Source organism: Chiloscyllium punctatum, chromosome 22 (genome assembly GCF_047496795.1).
Source record: "Chiloscyllium punctatum isolate Juve2018m chromosome 22, sChiPun1.3, whole genome shotgun sequence".
Taxonomy (NCBI): domain Eukaryota; kingdom Metazoa; phylum Chordata; class Chondrichthyes; order Orectolobiformes; family Hemiscylliidae; genus Chiloscyllium; species Chiloscyllium punctatum.
This window is the reverse complement of record NC_092760.1, coordinates 86,018,641-86,042,473: the sequence shown is the minus strand read 5'-3', so window position 1 is coordinate 86,042,473 and position 23,833 is coordinate 86,018,641. Positions and strand designations below refer to the sequence as shown.

The 23,833-nt window shown below is 41.9% G+C and overlaps 1 protein-coding gene across 3 annotated transcripts in view; it reads left to right on the top strand.

Moving 5' to 3' along the window:
- Positions 1–23,833, top strand: part of LOC140493827 (protein kinase C-binding protein NELL1-like) — a 980,593-nt gene that overhangs the window by 501,960 nt on the left and 454,800 nt on the right. For 2 of the 3 annotated variants that reach the window (XM_072592757.1, XM_072592756.1), the window contains exon 13: positions 22,304–22,429. The exons of the other annotated variant lie outside the window; for it this stretch is intronic. In XM_072592757.1, the coding sequence (XP_072448858.1) occupies positions 22,304–22,429 (126 nt within the window). The remainder of the gene's footprint in view (positions 1–22,303; positions 22,430–23,833) is intronic. 3 annotated transcript variants of the gene reach the window in all.

Genomic DNA, 23,833 nt, shown 5'->3' with positions numbered 1-23,833 from the left:
CACTAGTAGAATAGGTAAGTGGGAGCCAATAGATTTCCCAACGACATTCAATAAAATACCACCAAAGGGTAATATGCAAGATTATTCAGCATGGACTAGTTGGACTGAAGGGTCCAACGGAAGTGATTTCCAAGAATTGTTTCAGGAATGGGAAACTTAAGCTTTGAGGACAGACTGAAGAGGTTGAGGCTGTTCACCTTGGAGAGAAGGAAGTCGAGAGGAGAATTGATAGAGATTTTCAAAATTGTGAGCATGCTGAACAGAGTAGAGAGGGAGAAGCTGTCAGAGGAACAAGAATGAGAGGGAACAGCTTTAAAGTGATCTGCAACAAAAGAAAGAGTGACATGAGAAAAAAACATTTTCACATAGTGACTAGTGGAATATGCACTGCTTGAAAATGTGGTGGTGGTAGGTTCAATTAGCCATTCAAGGAGGTATTGGATGGTTATTTAGATAGAAAGTAGAACAGGAGGATGTGGGGAAAGGGCAGGAGATGGCACTAGGTAATGATGCATATCTGAAGAGACGGTGCAGGTCGGATGGGCTAAATGGCCTCCTCCTTTGCTGTAACAATCCTGGGATATTCTGTGGAGGTTTGCTCTGGGCTCTGAGGTACTTAAGGCCCATTTGAGGCCTAACTGTAAACCTTCCTATTGTCCCCTCAGACTTCAGTGGAGCAGCAATCTAATCATCTCAAATCCATTCAGAAACCTAGCCGGGGTGAAAATCTTGTGAGATTTCTGTCACAGTAATGCTCTCTTGGACAGTGGAGGCCTGAGAATATCACTATGGTAGCAATTTGGCCTGCTGTAAGCTGGAGTCTGCTATCATCCCACCATTACCCCAAGGATTTCTCCATCGTTCCTGACCTGAAGTTGATGGATTGGTTGGAAGTTCAGGTTGTCTGAAATAAAGAGGTAGATTAATGAGATATGCCTGTACTTCTTCATCATTTGCCAGCTAGCTCAGTGGCAATTCTGGCTGAACAGCATAGAAACTTAAATTGTACCCTGAGTTTATGAATAAAGACAGTGACTGCCAATTGTTTGGCTGTAGATCCTTTCTTGGATCTACAATTAAAGTTTATAGTCGGAAGCTTTGCTATGGACTGATTGCCACAGGTTCTGTTAGCTTTAGCAGATGTCATTAAAATAGTAAAAATTCTGCAAGGACATGTGTCTGAATTTCACCATGACTTTTGCTGAAATTTGAATTCTGCATAATGTGGTTGAAATGATTCAGAAAACTCAAAGACAAGAGATTTCCTTGATGACGTTACTTAGCTTTTGTAATAATTTGGTTATATTTTAACCTTGCTTCTGCGATTGTTATGAACAGACAACATCCATTTACCTCAGGTCATGCCTACAAAGAGAAACACTTACATGTATGTCGTGCCTTTCATCACAACAGATATCACAAAACACTTTATAGCCAATGGAAGACTTTTGAAGTGCAGTTACTCTTTGAATGTAGGACACATTGTGGCAGTTAATGGTGTAATGGATGCGTAATTCAAATCTCCAGGCTAGCCTGAGAACAAGGGTTTGTATCCCACAGTAGCAGTTGATGGAGTTCAAATTCAATGTGAAAATTTGAATTTATTAAAATAAAACCTGCCCTAATGGCGACCCAGTGATCACTGTTTCATGTCATTACAAACACAAGTGTCCACTAATTAGGAAATGAAATCTGCTATCCTTACCTGGTTTGCAAAGTTAAAAATCACACAACACCAGGATATAGTCCAACAGGTTTAATTGGAAGCACACTAGGTTTCGGAGCGTCGGTCCTTCATCAAGTGAAGGAGCGGCATTCCGAAAGCTAGTGCTTCCAATTAAACCTGTCGGACTATAACCTGGTGTTGTGTGATTTTTAACTTTGTACACCCCAGTCCAACACCAGCATCTCCGAATCATTACCTGGTTTGGTTTACATGTGACTCCAGTCCCACAACAATGTGGTTCACTCTGTATTGCCAAATGGACAACAAATGCAAAACTAGTCAATGATACTCAGGTCCCATAACTGAATTTAAAAAAAAATCAATTTGCAGACAGCAAACCTGCACAAGATTATAAGATTATGACCAGCATCTGTTTGTGGATCTTAACTGAGAGATGAACATTGACCAGGACCCCAAGGTTAACTCCTTTGGCCCGCTTTGAAATAGTGCCATGGGATGTTTTCTGATCACCACGAGAGATTGTAGGACCTGAGTGAGTTCTCATTGAATAGACAGCATTTCTGACGCTGCAGCACTGCAAGGTCCACCTTGACATTTTGTGCTGATGATATTTTGAATGCAGAAACAGTGACATGTGTGTTACCAAATGAGTAGCAACTTATCAGACTTAAGGAAAGAACATTTGCATTTTTAAAGAGTCTATCACAATCTTGGGATGTCACAAAGGGCTTTTTATTATACTGCTTGCTTACATTGGAAGTTGGTTAGCTCCATTGGCAGGCCAGCTGATCTGTAACACAGAGTGATACCAACTATGTCAGTTCAATTCCTGCACTGGCTGAAGTTATCATGAAGATCTTCCTTCTCAATCTCTCTCCTCACCTGAGGCACGGTGACCCTCAGGTTAAACCATTGCTCGTCATCTCTCTCTTGAATGACAGAGCAGCCCTTAACCGTTATGTTCACATAGTTTGTGGATGGTGCTGACTCGGCCAGCATTGATTGACCATCCCCAATTGTCATTGCTTTGCAAACATTTAGGTGATGGTAATCTTGCAGTTATTTTTAACAAACACATAAATAGTTACCCTGTTGAGGAAAACGCAAAGCAGTTTGAGATTTTGCTTTATTTTCTGTTCATCTTTGTTGGAGGTGATGAAGGGCAGTGATTGAAGTAAGCTGTGGAGGCTAATATTCCACGTGGTGTGTAGGAAAAACCAATAAGATTTGCAAATGACGCATTCTGGTCTAATCTGTTTTGTGTAACTCTGACCAATACTCCAGTACAACCAGTATGATCATTTTTAAGTGTTTTTTTTTCAAAACAGTTTATTTTCACCATGAAGATTAATTTGTGATTACTCAGTCTCACAATGTAAAGCTCCACACTGTTTACTGTAGTTATGCCATGACAAGCATTTTTACCAAGGGCAATGTTCTTTGTGGCCAACAAGAAGCGTCAATTCTCCTGTTCCTCGGATGCTGCCTGACCTGCTGTGCTTTTCCAGTGCCACACTTTTTGACTCCTACCATTAATTGTATACGTCCTGCCTTTGTTTGTTTGACCAAGTTGCAATACCACATGTCAGCAAAACTCTCTAACTTTCCAACTCTATGAGCTTGTTTAGCACAGACCTTAACATCAATCTCTTTGATCAATCATTTACTCTGTGCTGCTCATGGCGTTACTGGCTATTTTCCGACACTCAATTTGGACGGTTTTACTGTGCTGAATCATAGAATCCCTACATTATGGAATCAGGCCACTTGGCCCAAAAAGTCCAGACTGACCCTCTCAAAGAGTAACCCACCCAGACCCATTTCCCTACCCTATTGCTCTATGTTTTCCCTGACTAATGCAACTAGTCTACACATCCCTGAACATGGCAGGCAATTCAGCATGGCCAATTCACCTAACCTGCACAACTTTGGATTGTGGGAGGAAACCCACACAGACACAGGGAGAATGTGCAAACTCCACACAATCGCCTGAGGATGGTATCGAAACCTTTCCCTGGTGCTGTGAGTAACTCAGACCATTGAGTCCTGGCAATATCGTCATGTTAGAATTCTAAGATTTTGAAATAGCTGACCTTCATCAAGTGCTCCTTTTTCTCCCAGATCCTTTGCCCTTCAGTAAATTCACCTCATGTGTATTTAGACATCTGGCTAATATCTCATCTCTGCTGATCTTGTAGAAAGCCATATATCTCTGTGCAATATAATTAGATTAAAAGTACATATCTGGTTGTTAATAAGCATGCAATCTTAAATTTTGATTTTGCAGAGACACAATTGGTGTCATAGACAAAGATCTCCAATACTGAGCTACCGTCCTGCCCTATTATAATTCCCTGTTTTCTATCTGCCTCTTTTTTTTTAAATAGTAGGGTTCAATTAGCTACATCCCAATCTGTAAGAACTGTTCCAGAGTCTATTGCACCTTTGAAAATGATTACCAATGCAATCATTATATCTCAGGTCACTTCCTTATGTACTCTGGCATATAGGTTATCAGGCCCTGGGGATTTATCAGCCTTTAATCTATCAATTTTCTGACGTAGCTGAAATGCTAACAGCACTTAAGAGCCAATTTATAGCTTAGAACTAAAGCAAATAATGAAAAGAAAACGCATCTACGTAGCACCTCTGACAACTTTGTAATGACCCAAGTGCCTCAAAAGCTTAAGTCTGTGTTTGATAATGTTTTTAAAACTCAAATGGCCTGTTCTGAGAAGTTTACAAAGATGAACCAGTTAAAACAGCTTTCTCTAGGTATGATTTGTTGGACTGCGGTGTACAAAGTTAAAAATCACACAACACTAGGTTATAGTCCAACAGGTTTAATTGGAAGCACACTACCTTTCAGAGCGACGCTCCTTCATCAGGTGATTGTGGAGGGATCGATTGTAACACAGAATTTATAGCAAAAATTTGCAGTGTGATGTAATTGAAATTATATAATCAATTTTTCAATGTATAATTTCAGTTACATCACACTGCAAATTTTTGCTATAAATTCTGTGTTACAATCGATCCCTCCACAATCACCTGACAAAGGAGCATCGCTCCGAAAGCTAGTGTGCTTCTAATGAAACCTGTTGGACTATAACCTGGTGTTGTGTGATTTTTAACTTTCTCTAGGTAGGTGGTGTTGTAGAGTCATAGAGCCCTACAGCACAGAGACAGGCCCTTCAACCTAAATTGGTCCATGCCGGCCATCATGTTCATCTACACTAACTCCATTTCCCTCACTTGGCCCATATCCTTCTAAACCTTTCCTATCCATGTATTTGTCCAAATGCCTTTTAAATGTTGCTAATGTACCCAACGCAACAACTTCTGCTGGCACTTCATTCCATATGCGTACCACCCTCTGGGTGAAAAAAGTTGCTGCTCAACTTCCCTTTTGTTCTTTCCCCTCTAATCTTAAACTGATGCCTTCTAGTCCTTGATTCCCCAACCCTGGGAAAAATACTGACTGCATTCACCCTCTCCATGCCTCCCATGACCTTATACACTTGCATAAGATCACCCCCTCAGTCTCCTTCGCTCTAAAGAAAAAAAGTCTGAGCTTGTCCAACCTCTCCCTAAAACTCAGACCATTGAGTCCTGGCAATATCCTCATGTTAGAATTCTAAGATTTTGAAATAACTGACCTTCATCTGCAGTGCTCCTTTATCTCGCAGATCCTTTGCCCTTCAGTAAATTCACCTCATGTGTATCTAGACATCTGGGTAACATCCCATCTTTGCTGATCTTGTAGAAAGCCATATATTTCTACGCAATATAATTAGATAAAAAGTGCATATCTGGTTGTTAATAAGCTTGCAATCTTAAATTTGATTTTGCAGAGACACAATTCTAAAAGTCATTGACAAAGATCTCCAATACAAACATAACTAAAATATCTAGAGCTAAATGTTTAATGATGAATAAGCACTGAAGACATTACTATCAAAAACACCATCTTATTTATCCCTAATTTCCTCAGAGACCTCCCCTATTCTGTTGACTGATCCAAATACCATTGAAATGAACAAATGCTACATATCAGGTCACATTGTCATGAAGGATGAACTTTCCAAGATGACGTTGTTTCGAAATGTCACCATTAACTTAAGATGAAATAAAATGTTTTAAAGTGGGTGTCAAGGTGACACTAAATACCCCCTTTCAGAAACAGGTCCATGGTTGCCAAGGAGAAAGGAGCTCAAACAGAAACAATACTTTCAACATTTTTTACCAGCATTTCACAGAGAAAATGACCAATTGCAGTTTATGAGACCAAGAATCAAAGAGATACTGCTGGGGAGAAGCAGTGATAAACTGTTTGTGATGGGCAGGATTTTGTGAAATTTAACAGGATAGAGTAGACTGTTGAGAATTTAAGGAATAGTGTTGTAAACATCTACTTCATAGTTCAGATGTTTGATATCCAAGTTTCGGTTTTTAGGGTTGAGGTTTGAAGAATGCAGTTGAAACATCTTGAATCCAAGCACACTTAAAAGATTGGGGTCATGTTGCTTTAAGGAATTAGCAGTTTAGAAAAGAGGGAAGTTGAAATGATTTATTGGTTTTAATTGCCAGTTCAATGAAAACAGACAGCATTTCAGAAGCTGTTTGATGAAACCAGTAGAATAGATTACACTATGAAAACAGCAGTGAAATTACTTAGCTGAAGATTTGAGATGGCATATTTTTTGAGCAACATAGACAATGGCAAGATGTGTGGCAGTGTTAGCGAAGAAGTCCATCAAGGTTGGTGGTTGGCATTGGTCCAACTTATACCATCTTTTATGCCTTTCACAAGCAGCACAGTGACTTTCTCTTGAGGCAATAGCCTGTTACCAAATAAGAGAGGTTGTTGCTTGTTAAACATTTTGTTTATAATCTAACTCACCTTATTAATATTCAACTAAGCAAGTGAGGTCTACAGATGCTGGAGATCAGAGTAAAGAGTGTGTTGCTGGAGAAGTACAGCAGGTCAGACAGCATCCGAGGAGCAGGAGAATTGACGCTTCGGGCCAGAGCCCTTCATCAGGAATTCCTCTGGCCTGAAACTTTGATTCTCCTGCTCCTCAGATACTGCCTGACCTGAGGTGCTTTTCCAGCAACAACCTCTCAACTTATTACTATTCAGGTTTCATTCTTACCAAACAAATTAAACTTTGAGAAAATTTGACATGGAAACCAGAGCAAATACCTGGCAAACTTAACTTGTCGCTTGCTCCACATGGTGTCCATGTTGGACATCAAGCAACAATATCTCAAGGTACACTTTGCGGGCACCAGCCACCTGCACCCCACATCCACAGACACTGGCACCCAAAATATGCCAATCTCTAAGAACCCTCCTGGCAAATCTCCAATCCATTTACAGAACATTTCTACACTACAGTGCTGAACCTTAGGTTGCCCCAGTAACTCTGACTACAACACTGCAGCAACGGCACGATGCTCAGGGGCACACGCCCAGCTCACGGACTGGACCAGGCTGCTTGTCACTAGACTATTATCACTAGACTAAGTTAAAAATCACACAACGCCAGGTTATAGTCCAACAGGTTTAATCGGAGCGACGCTCCTTCATCTATCACCTGATGAAGGAGCATCACTCCGAAAGCTAGTGTGCTTCCAATTAAACCTGTTGGACTATAACCTGGTGTTGTGTGATTTTTAACTTTGTACACCCCAGTCCAACACCTGTATCTCTAAATCATCACTAGACTATTAACCCAGAAACCCAGGGAATGTTCTAGAGTCTCAAGCTCAAATCCTGCCATGCCAGATGGTCAAATTTTAATTTAACAAAAATCTGGAATTTCAAGTCTAATGACAACTGTGAAAATGTTGACACTTGTTGGAAAAATCCATCTGGTTCCTTTGGGGAAGTAAATCTTTTGTGCTTACCTGGTCTGATCTATACGTGGCTCCAAACCCACTGTAATGTGGTTGACTCTTAACTGCGCTCTGGGAATTTTATTTTATTGATTCATGAGATGAGGGTATCGCTGCCTAGTCCAACATTTATTGCCCATCCCTAATTGCCCAGAAGACAGTTGAGAGTCAATTAAGGATGGGCAATAAATTCTGGCCCAGCCAGCAATGCCCTTATCCTGTGAATAAATATATTTTATTTTGATAAGTTTAGTGCAGTTAAGAGTGGGTTAGGGTGTAGTTTTATGATACAGCTGAGGAAGCTTGGAGCTTTGAGAAATTCAGTGGCTGCTGGATGAGGCTAGCTGTTCGATAAAAGCTGGAATGTTCCTCGCAAATAGATGGTTGGGAGCAGTCTCAGAAATCCTGGGGAATTTGGAATCCAGAGATGAGCCTGAGCTCCCATGACATCAGCAGTCTTAGAGGCAGTCACAAATGTGTGGCTATTGTGGGAGTTCTGTGAAAATGGAGAGTTCCCCAGTTAGAACTGGAATGCTTGTAAAAGAGACAAAAATTTAGTATGATTTGGCACTGCAGTATCTATAACAGCTGAGAAATCAGTGAGATAGACGCATCACAACCCTTGATGGCATTTAGTACTTAGGAAAAACATTACAACAAATGCTGGAACCTGTACTGAAGACAACAAATGCTGGAGATCACAGCGGGTCAGACATCATACACAGAGAGAAAGCAAGCTAACATTTCAGGTCTAGATGACTCTTCATCACAACTGAAGTGAAGTGTGGAGGAGGCAGCAAACTCGAGCATAAATGCTGTCCCCTCCACACTTCACTTCAGCTCTGATGAAAAGTCATCTAAACTCAAAAAGTTATCTTGCTCTTTCTCTATGGATGCTGCCTGACCCACTGTGACCTCCAGCTTTTGGTGCTTTTGGCATTTAGTACTAGATGTACTCTGTAGAGTTTCTGGACACAGTTTGATCATTACCTTTTATTTAATCTGGATGTACATTTTCTTGCTGAGCTGGAAGGTTCATTTCAAGATGTTTTGTCACCCTACTAGGTAACAGTGGGCCTCAGGCAAAGCACTGCTAATAATTACTGTTTTCTATTTATATGTTTGGGTTTCTTTGGGTTGGTGATGTCATTTCCCATGGCGATGTCATTTCCTGTGGTGATGTCATTTCCTGTTCTTTTTCTCAGGGATGATAGATGGGGTCTAACTCGATGTGTTTGTTGATAGAGTTCCAGTTGGAATGCCATGCTTCTAGGCATTCTCGTGCGTGTCTCTGTTTAGCTTGTCCTCGGATAGATGTGTTATCCCAGCTGAAGTGGTGTCCTTCCTTATCTGTATGTAAGGATACTAGTGAGAAGGGTCATGTCGTTTTGTGGCTGGTTGATGTTCATGTATCCTGATGGCTAGGTTTCTGCTTGGTTGTCCAATGTAGTGTTTGTTACAGTCCTTGCACGGTATTTTATAAATGACATTAGTTTTACTTGTTGTCTGTATAGGGTCTTGCAAGTTCTTTAGCTGCTGTTTTAGTGTGTTGGTGGGTTTGTGGGCTACTAGTATTTAAGCTTCTGGCAATTCTAGACGTTTGTATGTTTATATTCTGTGTTACTTTTCTAACTTAGCATTGTAAATTTTACCTTGATTGTTTAAAATAATGGATATGGTTGCTTTATTACCTTCGACAATATCTTGGATTCCAGAGTTAATCCACTTTAAACAAAGAAAGGAGTGACTAATTATGAACTAGATCGTATAGTTGGTGGTCTCAATAAGGTTTGTAGCAATAAGGTATTTTCACTATTAATCCAGAGACCCCATAATGTTCTGGGGGACCTGGGTTTGGATCTGACTGTGGAAATTGAATTAAATAAAATCCGGATTTAAGAATCGAATGATAACCATGAAACTTTTGATGATTGTCCCATCTGGTTCACTAATCTGGTATGGAAACATATCCAATTTTGCGTACATGTGACTCCAGACCCACAGCAATATGGCTGCACTCTGGACAACTAGGAATGGGCAATAAATGCTGAACTCAGTCAATAACCCCCACCATCCCATGAAATGTTTTTTAAAAAAACCCCTTGAACAGCATACAGATAACTGCCACTGTTGCATTTCTTAATTGTAGTGATTGCAATGAGGTCAGCAAGGTATACCTCATAGAATATGAGTTCCCTGATTGGGTCTGTTAATCTGTCTAATCAGGGACCCTTGGCTGACAGATTTTGTTTCTAATTTCAAAAATATATTTTATTCATAAAAACATTCCTCATATATACACTCACAAATGCAGTTCGGTTCTGCAACGTATCAATGAAACAAGCAAACATTGCTGTTTGACTCTATCCAGACAAACCAAGAGCATCTCTTACTTGAACCAGACCATGTTTACATGTACTTGAGGCACTAGGACAAAACAATAACTTCCCCATTTAACTTGGGCAGAAGGGACTTAGACAATGGCCCTTCCCTACGGCACCTCAGTGGCAGCTGCCCCAAGCTTTAGTTCACTCTGAGAGCTGGCTCTGAGGGAGCTGGATCACGGTCAAGGACTCTCCACGTCTGAACCAAGGATTATGGAAATATTATATCATTATTATGTTATGTCATTAACATTTCTCAGTTTTCTGCAGAAAGTCAGCAGGGAACATCTGTAACAAAATAACAAAATTGAGATAGTATTCACATTTGGAATGGATAAAAATGCAAATGGTAGTATAGTGATCCAGAAAGGTGTCCAATCCAAGAACAAGTCTCATATTGAATGAAGATTAATGTTTATGATTGTTATGTAACATTTTACACATCACAAGCATATTTGTATAGTCAGCACTTTCCCTTTGACATAGTTTGCACAGAGAATCTGAATCATTCTTTACAAGGTAGATAGATATCGGAAACTATACAAGAATGAAATACTTTGGAACAGCTTGTGAGTAATAATCTTATTGAAGAGTTCATCTGACAGTTCATGATTACTATCTGAAATGTACGATATGATTGCAGCATTGAAATGGCCCCATTTATCCATATATTTTGCAGTAATAACTTGAATACACACGCAGACAGTCTTTTTCAATTTTGTTCCATTTATTTTTCTGCTGGTTTCAGATATTATAACAATTGTGACATGGAATACACTGCTTACTGAAATTCAGAGTGACAAAGTAATCATTGTGATTTGTGAACACTGTAAATTTATTTAGCGTTAAGCAACAATCCTGTCCCACCTTCTCACCTGTCTTTATCTCTCACTGAATTAGAAAATTATAGTTTGAGTCAAAGTCCAGGGGGTGCTCCAAAGGAGAGAATAAATCACTGTGTTGACATCCTGCATGACATTCATTTCTAACCAGATCTCCAGCCTCTGATTGCTGTGTTGACATGAGTGAGATATTGGTCTCAAATAAGGGTGAAAGGATCTCATCTGTCTTATCAAGAGATTTATCTTTGTGGATTCATCAGAAAAATGATCAATTTAGGTATGAAGGGCTTTATTGTGGAAACAGCACAATCTGGTGAATGTAAACAGCTCTGTCTCATGTATGTGGTGGGAAGACTTCAATGCTCATGAGCTGATTAATGGATAGGACACACACACACATATATAGATATATATCACTGTAACCTGGTGTGACAATAAGCCCCGGAGTAGGAATTCCCAATTTATTGTGGATCCAAATGGGATGCCCCAAATTGTCATGGTGAAGAGGGAAGACTTGACCTATTTTTTTTCCACCTCCTTGCTCGTTTGCATCAAGATTATTCAGAAAGGGGCCTGTCCCTTGCAGATGCCCTTCTCTCTGCGCCAAATGAATTTTTGTTTTAAAAGGACCTCCCTTAACCCAGGCTTTCATTAACTTACAGAATCTCTACAGTGTGGACGCAGGCTACCCGGCCATTCAAGTCCACACCAACGCTCCAAACAGCATTCCACCCAGACCCACCTCTACAACCCTGCATTTCCCTTGGTTAACCCACCTAACCTATACAAGCCTGAACACTATGTGTAATATATTGTGGTTAATTCACCTAACCTTGCACATCTTTGGATTGTGGGTGGAAATGGGAGCACCCTGCAGAAGCCCATGCAGACACAGGGAGTATGTGCAAACTCCACACAGACAATTGCCCGAGGCTGGAATTGAACCCACATCACTGGCGCTGTGAGGCAGCACTGCTACCCACTGAACCACCGTGCTGCCCTAAAGGATTTCTTGACTTAATGTAAGAGTAAGCTTATTAGCTGCTGTATAGGAGAATGTACAATAAGTTGTACACATGTATGAGAGATGAGATGTGAAGCTAAAAAGGTGAAAGTTAAAAAAATATATGGGTCAGCGTCTGTGTTGTTGACGAGGTGTTTATAGCAGTGCTAGGTTGGCTCACCCTGATAACACTGATGTTGGTCGGCTTGAGGTTGATTTTGAGATGTTTGGCTGAAAATCTTTTGTCCTGTTTCAATTCATTGCAGTTACACTTGTTCTCTGACTTCAGCAAAGAGAAAGGCTTCCTCTTTGCTTTTACCTGCAATGCAGAGATGTCTGTGGCTTTTCTCATTTGTGACCCTCACAGAATCATACACTAGTACACACAGACACACAGACATACACACACACACACAGACATACACACACAGACACAGACACACACACAGACACACAGACACAATCACACGCGCACACACACAGACACACACACACAGACACACACACACAGACACACACACACAGACACACACACTAACAGACACACGCACACATGCCCCTGTGCTGGTGTGTTTTTCAAATTGGAGAATACAAACACATCCACACATTTGGGACAGAGTCTATAAGATTTGGCTTTCTACTGGGGGCAGGGTGTGTAGTCAATGTCTCCCTATCTTTATAGTCACATGAGATTTCAGTGCAGTTTTTTGACTTGCCTCTTCCTGTGAAAGATTGCTATTTGAAATAGTTCTCTTGGTACTCTGGGTATGACATACCAGGTTAATTCTCTCATCACTGTTTTGACAATTATGTTTCTTAAGGAAACAGCCTCTGGCTAGCCATGAGAGTAAGGATATCCCAGTTACCACCCCACTCCCCGCCCCCCCCACCCCTCACTTATATTTTTGCAGGGTCTCACCAACCCCTCGGGAATGGGTCACTGGAAGCTAGTACATTAATTGTAGGTGTAGGTACAGGTTTGATTATTGATTGGGGTTTTCCCATGACCTAGCAGGTGTTGGTATTGGACTGGGTGGACAAAGTCAGAAGTCACACGACACCAAGTTATAATCCAAAAGGTTCATTTAAATCACAAGCTTTTAGACGCTGCTCCTTTGGTTGAAGTGGAGGGAAATACACAGGAAGAGAATATATAGGCGGAGAGATAATGTCAAGGTAATTCAGATAGGTCTGACAGATTCTGAGAGACTTACTGGTCCATCGAGAGCTGCAGCTGGTGAAAATGCTGGTTGCCCCAGACTTAGGTTTTGTGTACTCTGATATGCCGAGCTGTTGGAATTTCATTCAGTTAGCCACGATATTTCCCTCCTGTACCTCAGACGGACAGCTCCCTGGAGTATCACTGTCTACTCCTCTAGTGCAGGTCTCTGAGTGGTAGGAGTGTTGCTCCCCATTTTCCCCCTTCCCCCTTCTTTTGCTCCAGACTCAATTTCCCTCCTCTACCTCTTGGATCCAACTACCCATTTCTTCCCACTGACAAACCTGGCTCTCCCATCTTTCCCCTTCCTGAGGATCTGCATCCCCGGCAGCTGACACCCACCAACTGACCCCTTTCCCTGTTACTGATACCCACACTTCCACATGCGTCACTTAATCCAGTCCCTCGAACTTACCCTGACCTACCCTAAACACTGCATCATCAACCTGGCTCCCTTGCCACATTGCCCTCTATCCACCTTGCACCCTACCCACTTTGTTCCTAACCCCCGATATAATAAACCCCTACTCACTTGGCATGCTATCTGACTACCCTTCTGGAGCATTACCATCCTGGCACTCTAAGCTCACAGCTCTCTGACCACGTGATAGCACTTGTCCACATTTCTTTGTTTAGTTACTGACCCATGACGTTTCAGAGTACAGCAGCTGCCTGCTGTGAAAAGGGCTCATGGATTGCCTTCCTTCGACAGCTCTGTGATGTGAGAAAACCGATGGGGTGGAAGCATGACCCCACATTTTGGAACGAGCCCTCATCAGAATCGCCTGTTAGAAATATGGAGCTTTCTCCCTTTCCAGAAATGGAAGGGGGTGAAGTGGCAATCTGCATAAGATGGTTACTTTTCAGAAAATCCATCCCTTTATTTCTGCTGGTGAGGGACATCTGAAGTATAATTGGGGATGGGCAGGAATCGGATCAGCCACGATCATATTCAATGGTGGAGCATTGTCTGTTTGTAAGAGGAACAGTCTCAGGATAAGGAGAAGTTCATTCAGGACTGAAGTATGGAGAAATTTCTTCATTCAAAGTCATTCTCAGCGCTTAGATTGTGGAGTCTCTCTTGTTGTACACATTTAAGGCTGGGAGAGCCCTATATGTGGTCTCTCCAGGAACTAAAGGAGATGGGAACAGAGATGGGAGTGGGAAGTGGAGTTGAAGCCATAATCATGTTAAACAGCAGAGCAATCTTGATGAATGGTCTACTTCTGCTCTTATTTCTTTGTGTTCTTGAGTTTTCCTGTGATACAGCCCTTACCTCACATGAAGATTAAATGAATGTATGTGCATGTCTACATAAGCTCTGTGATTGCACATGTCCTTCTTAGTTTAAAGGTTTTACCTTCAACTCTCACTGAGGCATTATTGGAGGTGCTGTCTTCCTCATTAGGACAGGTACAAAAGATTCCTTAGCATTGCAGACATCTCATTGTCCATCTCATTGTTGTTTACAAAAGCTTGCTACATTCGATTAGCTTCTGTTTTTCACATGTTGCAGAAATAATTACACTTGGGCCACAATTCCCCAATCTTTCAGAGCTGCGAGGCTGAGGAAAATACTGTAATAGATGCTTCTATACAGTGCCATTATTTATATAAAGCAAAATCCATTTGGACTTTTCTGCTTTTTACATACTTTTGTACAGTTTTGTAACTGAACCTGTGATGAAGCATGTTACCAACTCGAAATGGAACAAAGAAAATGAACGCTAGAAACAAGCCTACAACTAACCCTTAAAGATCTACAGCATGTTGAAATTAGAAATGATTCAATTTGACTATTCTAAACCCTAGTGTTGGCCCTAGTGTTGGCGAGTGTTGAGTGGTGCAATACACTTTATCAAAAAGTCTTCAAATACTGAGCGATGTAGGGGACCAAGGGCAGCATTCACTTTGCTGAATCTTTCCTGGTGCTGAGTGATCAAACCATTGACCTTCTACAGCTTTTCTACAACCTCTGCCATCGGGGAGAAAGTACAGAAGCCTGAACACATGCTCAGCTGGTATTGTAACAGTTTCTACCCGACTGCTGTTAGAATACTGAATGGACTCACAAACTCTTCACATTCGCCTGTACCTGTGTTTTGGTTTTTGCCGCTGTTTACCTATTATTTACTATCTATGCTACTTTACTCTGTGATCTGCCTGTGTTGCTCGCAAGACAAAGCTTTTCACGTGCCTCGGTACACGTGAAAATAAATTCAATTCAATTCAATTCAGCCAAAACAAAAATTTCCAAAGCAATTGGGAGGTGGTCTTTATTTCATGGATCCTACTTATACAGAAACTTAGGAACATAGGAGCAGAAGGAGGCCATTCAGCCCCTGAAGCCTGTCCCACCATTCACTGAGGTCACAGCAGATCAGTGCCCAGCTCCATATACCCACCTTTAGTCCATATCCCATAATACTTTTGCTTAACAAAAATTTATCTATTTCAGATATAAAACTAATAATTGATCCAGCATCAACTGCCATTTTTTTTTACTTCATTCACAGGATGTGGGCCTCAGTGGCTAGACCATTCCTAATTGCCCAGAGGGCACTTAAGAATGAACCATGTCACTGTGGGTCTATACTCACATGTGGGCCAGACCAGCAGAGGATGACAGATTTCCTTCTCTCAAGGACATTCGTGACCCAGATGGGTTTTGCCTGACAATCAGTGATGGTTTCTTAGTCACCATTAAACTCTTCTTTCACAGATTATTATTGAATTCAAATTACACCATCTGCCATGGTCTTTGGATTAATAGTTCAACAATAACACACTAGGCCATCGCCTCCTTGAGGAAGAGAGTTCTAAAAATCTATCATTCTTGATGCGTAGAGATGCTTACTCACATCTCTCCTGAGCAGCCTGGTACTAATTTTCAGACAATGTTCCTAGTCCTGGAATCGCCAACCTGTGGAGATACTTTATCTTTCTCAACCATGTCTTTTCCTGTTAATATCTTGAAGACCTTGATCAGATCACCTCTTAAGCTTCTAACTTTAGTCTCCTGGACAGGAGATCTCTTCATTGTGGTCTACCTATACCTTGCGACAGAGAGATCTTGTACTGCCGGCAAATAATTCTTACCATCCTGAACCACATGAAAAGGTGTAGGAATTGGTCTCAGTGAGTGGTCAGAAAACTGGCAGCTAAGACAAATTATTACCCCAGCCTCTCTTGGCACTTCTTGCTAAATAAAATACCGAGACCTTTGGGAATAGATTTGTTCCCAGTATGATTTTAAAAACATCATTTCAGAATCAGTCTTGTGAAGTAATGGTGCCATTTTGATGAGAAGATCACATCTGAAATATCAAATGCTAGTTGAATTGCAGGCAGAATTTTAATCATTTCAGATTAGTCCCTGCAACTTGGTTATGCTTCATTTCATGTCCTTGGGAGAAAAAAAAATGCTCGTGTTAGATTTATTTTAACCATTGTAACTCGTTACAATTAACCTGACATCTTAATGGTACAATCCCATAGGAGAAAGCGAATCTGCATTTTGACTCTGCAGTGATACGTTTACCATGTAATAGTTAACTGTGGTTGTGACAATAGTTCACCAGAAAGGAAAGATGCATTTTTCTGCAGTACAAGCTGTTTGATGTTGTAAATTGTCACAGTTCTATGTCAATGAAGGGATCCTGTCATTGAACAAAGTGATGTCCTTGAACTAAACACCAGCAGTAAATTGTTCTGGATTTTTTTTTGTTCATGCCATACCGAAAGCTAGTGGTTTGATCATGCAATAGCTGGAGATACACTGAATGAAGTGCTGCTCCTGATTTGATACGTTGCCCTGGATTTGAAACTTGTTTTTGCGGTCCTGCCCTTCTCAATTCTGACCAATAGAGTTTAAGAGTCTACATCATGGAAACAGGCCCTTCGGCCTAACTCATCCATGCTGACCAAGTTTCCTGAACTGAGCTAGTCCCATTTGCCTACATTTGGTCCATATGTGTATGTCATGCTCCCACTTGCACATGTAAAGTTTCAAAAATGATTTATTTAATTTATTATTGTCACATATACCTGTGTACAATGGAAAGTTTTGTTTTGCATTCAGGGCAGGCAGATCATAATGTAAAAGGATGTAGAGATCATAGGGTGATTTAACAGAGGGAGGAATATAGAGTTACAGCTGCAAATCACCCACTTAAAAACTTAAGAATTCCCTCGCTCCTCCCTCGCACCTCTCGGCAAATGGAGGCCCTGACACCTGAGGTAAGTCTTTTAAACTGTTAGACTCCCCTTCCCAGAATTCCTTCACTCCTTCCTCGCACCTCTCAGCAAAAGATCTGTTGGGGACAGCCAGCAAGGCTGCAGTCTGTCCGTATTGAAAAGACAACATTGAATCCTGAAACAGCAGAAGCATATGCCTACAATGTCCATTTCCATTTAAGATTGCAAACACTCCAAGGATGCTGTCGGTAGCTGCAATGCTTCTCGGCTGCTGCGTTACTCCAGCATCAGGGTATTAGTTGCACTCCCACTGGGGGTCACAATGAGGGCGCTGCATTGTGATAGCCTGTGCTTTGGAACTTATGTACTGTCCCAATGTGAACAGTGAGCAGAGAGGTAACAAAACCTGTAAAGTAAGGCCATTGGAAACCTACTCCAAATTCACCATCCTGTTGGACGCAAGTATAGATGGAAAGGCAGGTTGTGAAAGGGAAACAAACAGATTACGGAGAAATATCAATAGGTTAAGTAAATGGGAAAAAGGTTGGCAAATGGAGCATAATGTGGGAAAATGAGAAGTAATTAATTTTGAAAGGAAAAAAAAAGGAGAGGATATTATTTAAATGGAGAAAAAACTGCAGAAAGGTGTAACAGAAAGGAACCTGGGGATACATGTGCACAATACGCAGAAAGCTTGCACACAGGTGCAGCAGGTAATCAGCAAGGCGACTGGAATATTGGCCCTTTTTTCAAGTGGGTTGGAGTACAGAAGAGTGGGCAAGTCTTACTGCAGCTGTACAAGATGCTGGGGAGACAACATCTGAAGTACTGTGAAAAGTTTTGATCCTCTTATTTAAGGAATTAAATCATTTTTTTGAATGCAGTTCAGAGAAGGTTCACTATTATCGAGGGATTATCTTATGAGCAAAGATTAAACAGGTTGGGACTCTACTCCCTGGAGTTTAGAAAAATGGGAGGTGATCTCATTGAAACATATGGGATTGTTAAGGGCCTTGACAGGGTCTATGCTGAGAGGATGCTTGCCCATCACAGGAGAGTTGAGGACCCCAGGATATAGTCTCAGAAGAAAGGAGTGACAATTTAGAATCACAGAGTCATAGAGATGTACAACATGGAAACAGACCCTTCGGTCCAACCTGTCCATGCCGACCAGATATCCCAACCCAATCTAGTCCCACCTGCCAGCACCCGGCCCATATCCCTCAAAGCCCTATCTATTCATGTACCCATCTATTCAATACCTCTTAAATGTTGCAATTGTACCAGCCTCCACCACATCCTCTGGCAGCTCATTCCATACATGTACCACCCTCTGCGTGAAAAGGTTGCCCCTTAGGTCTCTTTTATATCTTTCCCCTCTCACCCTAAATCTATGCCCTCTAGTTCTGGACTCCCCGACACCAGGGAAAAGACTTTGTCTATTTATCCTATACATGCCCTTCATAATTTTTTAAACCTCTATAAGGTCACCCCTCAGCCTCCAATGCTCCAGGGAAAACAGCCCCAGCCTGTTCAGCCTCTCCCTATAGCTCAGATCCTCCAACCCTGGCGACATCCTTGTAAATCTTTTCTGAACCCTTTCAAGTTTCACAACATCTTTCCGATAGGAAGGAGACCAGAATTGCTTGCAGTATTCCAACAGTGGCCTAACCAATGTCCTGTACAGCCGCAACATGACATCCCAACTCCTGTACTCAATACTCTGACCAATAAAGGAAAGCATACCAAACGCCTTCTTCACTATCCTATCTACCTGTGACTCCAATTTCAAGCAGCTATGAACCTGCACTCCATGCAGGGTCTCTTTATTCAGCAACACTCCCTAGGACCTTACCATTAAGTGTATAAGTCCTGCTAAAGTTTGCTTTCCCAAAATGCAGCACCTCGCATTTATCTGAATTAAACTCCATTTGACTCTTCTCAGCCCATTGGCCCATCTGGTCCAGATCCTATTGTAATCTGAGGTAACCCTCTTCGCTTTCCACTACACCTCCAATTTTGGTGTCATCTGTAAACTTACTAACTGTACCTCTTATGCTCGCATCCAAATCATTTATGTAAATGACAAAAAGTAGAGGGCCCAGCACCGATCCATGTGGCACTCCACTGGTCACAGGCCTCCAGTCTGAAAAACAACCCTCCACCACCACCCTCTGTCTTCTACCTTTGAGCCAGTTCTGTATCCAAATGGCTAGTTCTCCCTGTATTCCATGAGATCTAACCTTGCTAATCAGTCTCCCTTGTCGAACGCCTTACTGAAGTCCATATAGATCACATCTACTGCTCTGCCCTCTTCAATCTTCTTTGTTACTTCTTCAAAAAACTCAATCAAGTTTGTGAGACATGATTTCCCACGCACAAAGCCATGTTGACTATCCCTAATCAGTCCTTGCTTTTCCAAATACATGTACATCCTGTCCCTCAGGATTCCCTCCAACAACTTGCCCACCAACTCCAGTCTTCTGGCACCTCACCTGTGACTATCGATGATACAAATATCTCAGCAAGAGGCCCAGCAATCAATTCTCTAGCTTCCCACTGCGTTCTCGGGTACACCTGGTCAGGTCCTGGGGATTTATCCACCTTTAACCATTTCAAGACATCCAGCACTTCCTCCTCTGTAATCTGGACATTTTGCAAGATGTGACCATCTATTTCCCTACAGTGTATATCTTCCATATCCTTTTCCACAGTAAATACTGATGCAAAATATTCATTTAGTATCTCCCCCATTTTCTGTGGCTCCTCACAAAGGCTGCATTGCTGATCTTTGAGGGGCCCTATTCTCCTATTCTCTCCCTAGTTACCCTCTTGTCCTTAATGTATTTGTAAAAACCCTTTGGATTCTCCTTAATTCTATTTGTTAAAGCTATCTCATGTCCCAGTTTTGTCCTCCTGATTTCCCTTTTAAGTATACTCCTACTTTCTTCATAGTCTTCTAAGGATTCACTCGATTTAAACTGAGATGAGATGCACTTCCTTCTCTCACAGGGTTGAGTGTGTTTGGAACTCCTTGCCACAGAGAGCTGTTGGGGCAGCATCTTTGTGTACATTTAAGGCTGAGATAGCTCAGTTGGGGAATCAAGGATTATGGGGAAAGGGGTGAGGGATCAGTTATGATCCTATTAAATGGTGGAACAGACGAGAGGGGCTGAGCAGCCTCTTCCTATTCCTGGTCTCATGGACCATTTCCCATGGGCAATTTGGGATGGACAATAAATGCTGGTTGAAGCAGTGGAGTCCATATCCCCCTGCATGTTTCCAGTTTGGGAAAATTCATGCCAAAATAGCTTTTGCTTTTCAACACGATGAATTGCAAGCATCCCAGTCGGCAAATGGGGAGAAAAGTTTTGACACGCTTGTTTTACATATAACAAACTTTGTGATTTGCAGGCAACCCTATCCCTGACCTATACGTGCATAGGTATTCTAAATTTGTTAAAACAAAAGTGAAAATATCAGCCATGTGGCAATTAGCTGACAAAGAGCTTAGCAAAGCTTTCAAGCTCCTTGACGAACAGTCTATCTAGTCTTTGGGAAATTAGCTACAATCACCTTTAATACATAGCTGCTAAACAATAGGAGAAATCTGATGAATCTGACAGATACGTTAATATCAGGTGCAAAAGACTAATGTTCACACAATGCTTCTTCTTTGTCAGGCTATTTTCGGCTGCTGATAACAAAAGCACATGAATACTAAATCTGGAAATTACTCATGACTGATGTTATTCTGAAACCAGTCAATGTGCTGGCATCAAATTCCTCCCCCACAGTTACTTTGCGGAGCCATTAATTCATCTGGAATAAACTGGAGCCACCTCTGTTGAAATAATTGAGGAATGTGAGGCAAACATATCCAGTGCTGTTCAGTAACATAGTTGACAGTAATCTACAGGTAATGCAATTGATCAGAGCAAAGCCAGCAGGATGTCCCGCTGTGAATGCTTTGACATTACCAAATGCAAAACTGGGAAATTTGATTTTCTTGTTATCTTGCCATACTTTAAAAGAAATCACTGCACTCAAGTCTCCTTATTAAGCTATGAGGACAAATTATTGAAATTCACCCCTGTTTCCTGTAGAATTTAGAAGGTAAGGAGCAATGAAGATATTAACAGGAAGAGATAGGTTAGATAAACTACTTGCGCTCATTGGAGATTGCAAAACTAGGAGCGTAGTCTGAGAATTTGGGCCAGACCGTTATGGGGGGATGTTAGGAAGCACCTCTATACACAAAGGGTGGGAGAGGTTTGGAAGCAAAACAGAAATTACTGGAAAGGCTTAGCAAGTCTGATAGCATCTGTGGAGAGAAATCAGATCGAGTGACCCTTCCTCAGAATTGATGGTAACTCGGACAATGTTGGTTTGTAAACCTGTACCACAAATGGCAGTTGATACAGGATCAGTCGTTAATGTTATCATTGAGTTATGGAATATCATAGACTCCCTACAGTGTGGAAACAGACCATTTGGCCCAACAAGTCCACACCGACCGTCCGAAGAGTATCCCACTCAGACCTTACCCTATTACTCTACATTTCCCCTGACTAATGCACATAACTTACACATCCCTGAATATAATGGGCAATTTCCAATAGCCAACACACCAAACCTGCACATCTTTGGACTGTAGGAGGAAGTGGGAGCACCCAGAGGAACCCCACACAGACACAGGGAGAACATGCTAACTCCACACGGACAGTCACCCGAGGCTGGAATCGAACCCAAGTCTCTGGCTCTGTGAGGCAGCAGTGCTAACCACTGAGCCACTATGTCGCCCATTTTAACTCTGAGGCAGTTTTTCTTTGTGAAGATATTAAGAGAAATGGGCCAAAGGCAGGTGTATGGAGTTAGGCCACAGATCAGCCATGATCTCATTGAATGGACAGAGTCGAGAGGCTGAATGGCCCACTCCTGAATTTAAAGTGCAGCACACTGAATATCGATAATGTACATTCTGATAGACTGATGTACTCAGACATTGTACCCATCTTGCCCTTCGTCCTGTCATCTTTAACCTTTGTCTGCTCTCCATTTTTGTTACAGATAAGGATGAGTGTGCAAATGGCACAAGCTACTGCCATGCAAACACTGTGTGTGTGAATTTGCCTGGATCATATCGCTGTGACTGTCTCCCAGGATACACCAGAGTTGATGATTACTCCTGTACAAGTAAGAGCAGTCTAGGGAACCTAAAGGTATGCGGAGCAGCTAAGCTTCAACACAACAAGGCTTTGGCAAACATGCCCTGGAAATCTGCCCAGTCGGGGAGACTAAGCCTTTTCTCTGGCAACAGGCGAAAACCCAAAATAGATGATTGCCAACGGCTTGTTGTAACTCCGAGCAGTATGTTACCCAATGGAGGGTGTTTTGGACATCCTCCTAATACTGAGAGTCTGTGATTGTCCTATAGCTATGATACTGAATACATTACTATGCTGTAGAATCTGCATTTGTCATTCATAAGTAAATGTTGGTTGAGTTGCAATAATAAATCAGCAGTTCCAAACAAAACACCTTAGTGCTGGCTGTCTAGGTGCAGAGGGAGGTATTTTATTGAACGTTGTTAAGTTTTTCCCAGGGATAGCCTGTGACCCAACTGCAATGGAGAACTCGTCTTAGCTGATCAGATCTAACCTTCTTACTCTCAGTGTCATCAGGAAGCCACTGAGAAACATTGATTTCTTCACTCCATGTATCTGTCATAATGGGAGAAGCAGCTCTCTCTCTCAGACACACACACACTCTCACACTCACACACAGACATATTCTCTCTCTCACACACACACACACACACACACAGACACACACACACACACACACACAGACACAGACACACGTGCACACACACGGACGCACACACACGGACGCACACACACACACAAACACACAAACAGACACTCTCTCACTCACACACACACAGCCACACACACACACTCTCACGCAGCCACAGATACACACACACAGACACAGACACACACGCACGCGCATGTAGATACATACACACGTGCACACACATACACAGAGTCTCACACACACATACACATGCATACACTTACACACGTGCACACGGACACACACACATGCACAGTCACTCTCTCTCATACATGCGCGCACGCGCACACACGCAGAATTGAGATGTTTACACTCTCACACCTCACTGGAGTAGCACCTTGGGATGCAAGACCCATTATCCCGAGACACACAACAGGCAGCAGGGTGACTCTGTGGTTAGCAATGCTATCTCACAGCACCAGTGAGTCGGGTTCAATTTCGCTCTCAGGCCGTTGTCTGTATGGAATTTGCGCATTCTCTCTGCATCTGCATGGGTCTCCTCCTATAGTCAGAAGATGTATGCATTAGGTGGATTGACCTGGTTAGATAGGTCAGCTTTAGGAAATTCAAGGATAGGAGAGGGGGATAGGATAGGTCTGGATTTGATGGTCTTCAGGGGGTCAGTATAGACTCAGTGGGTCAAATGGCCTGCTTCTGTGCTGCAGGGATTCTATTCTACAAAAGCTAAAGGTTTTACTGAAGTTCCCCCATTCACAAGAATTCTATTCATTACAAAGAAAT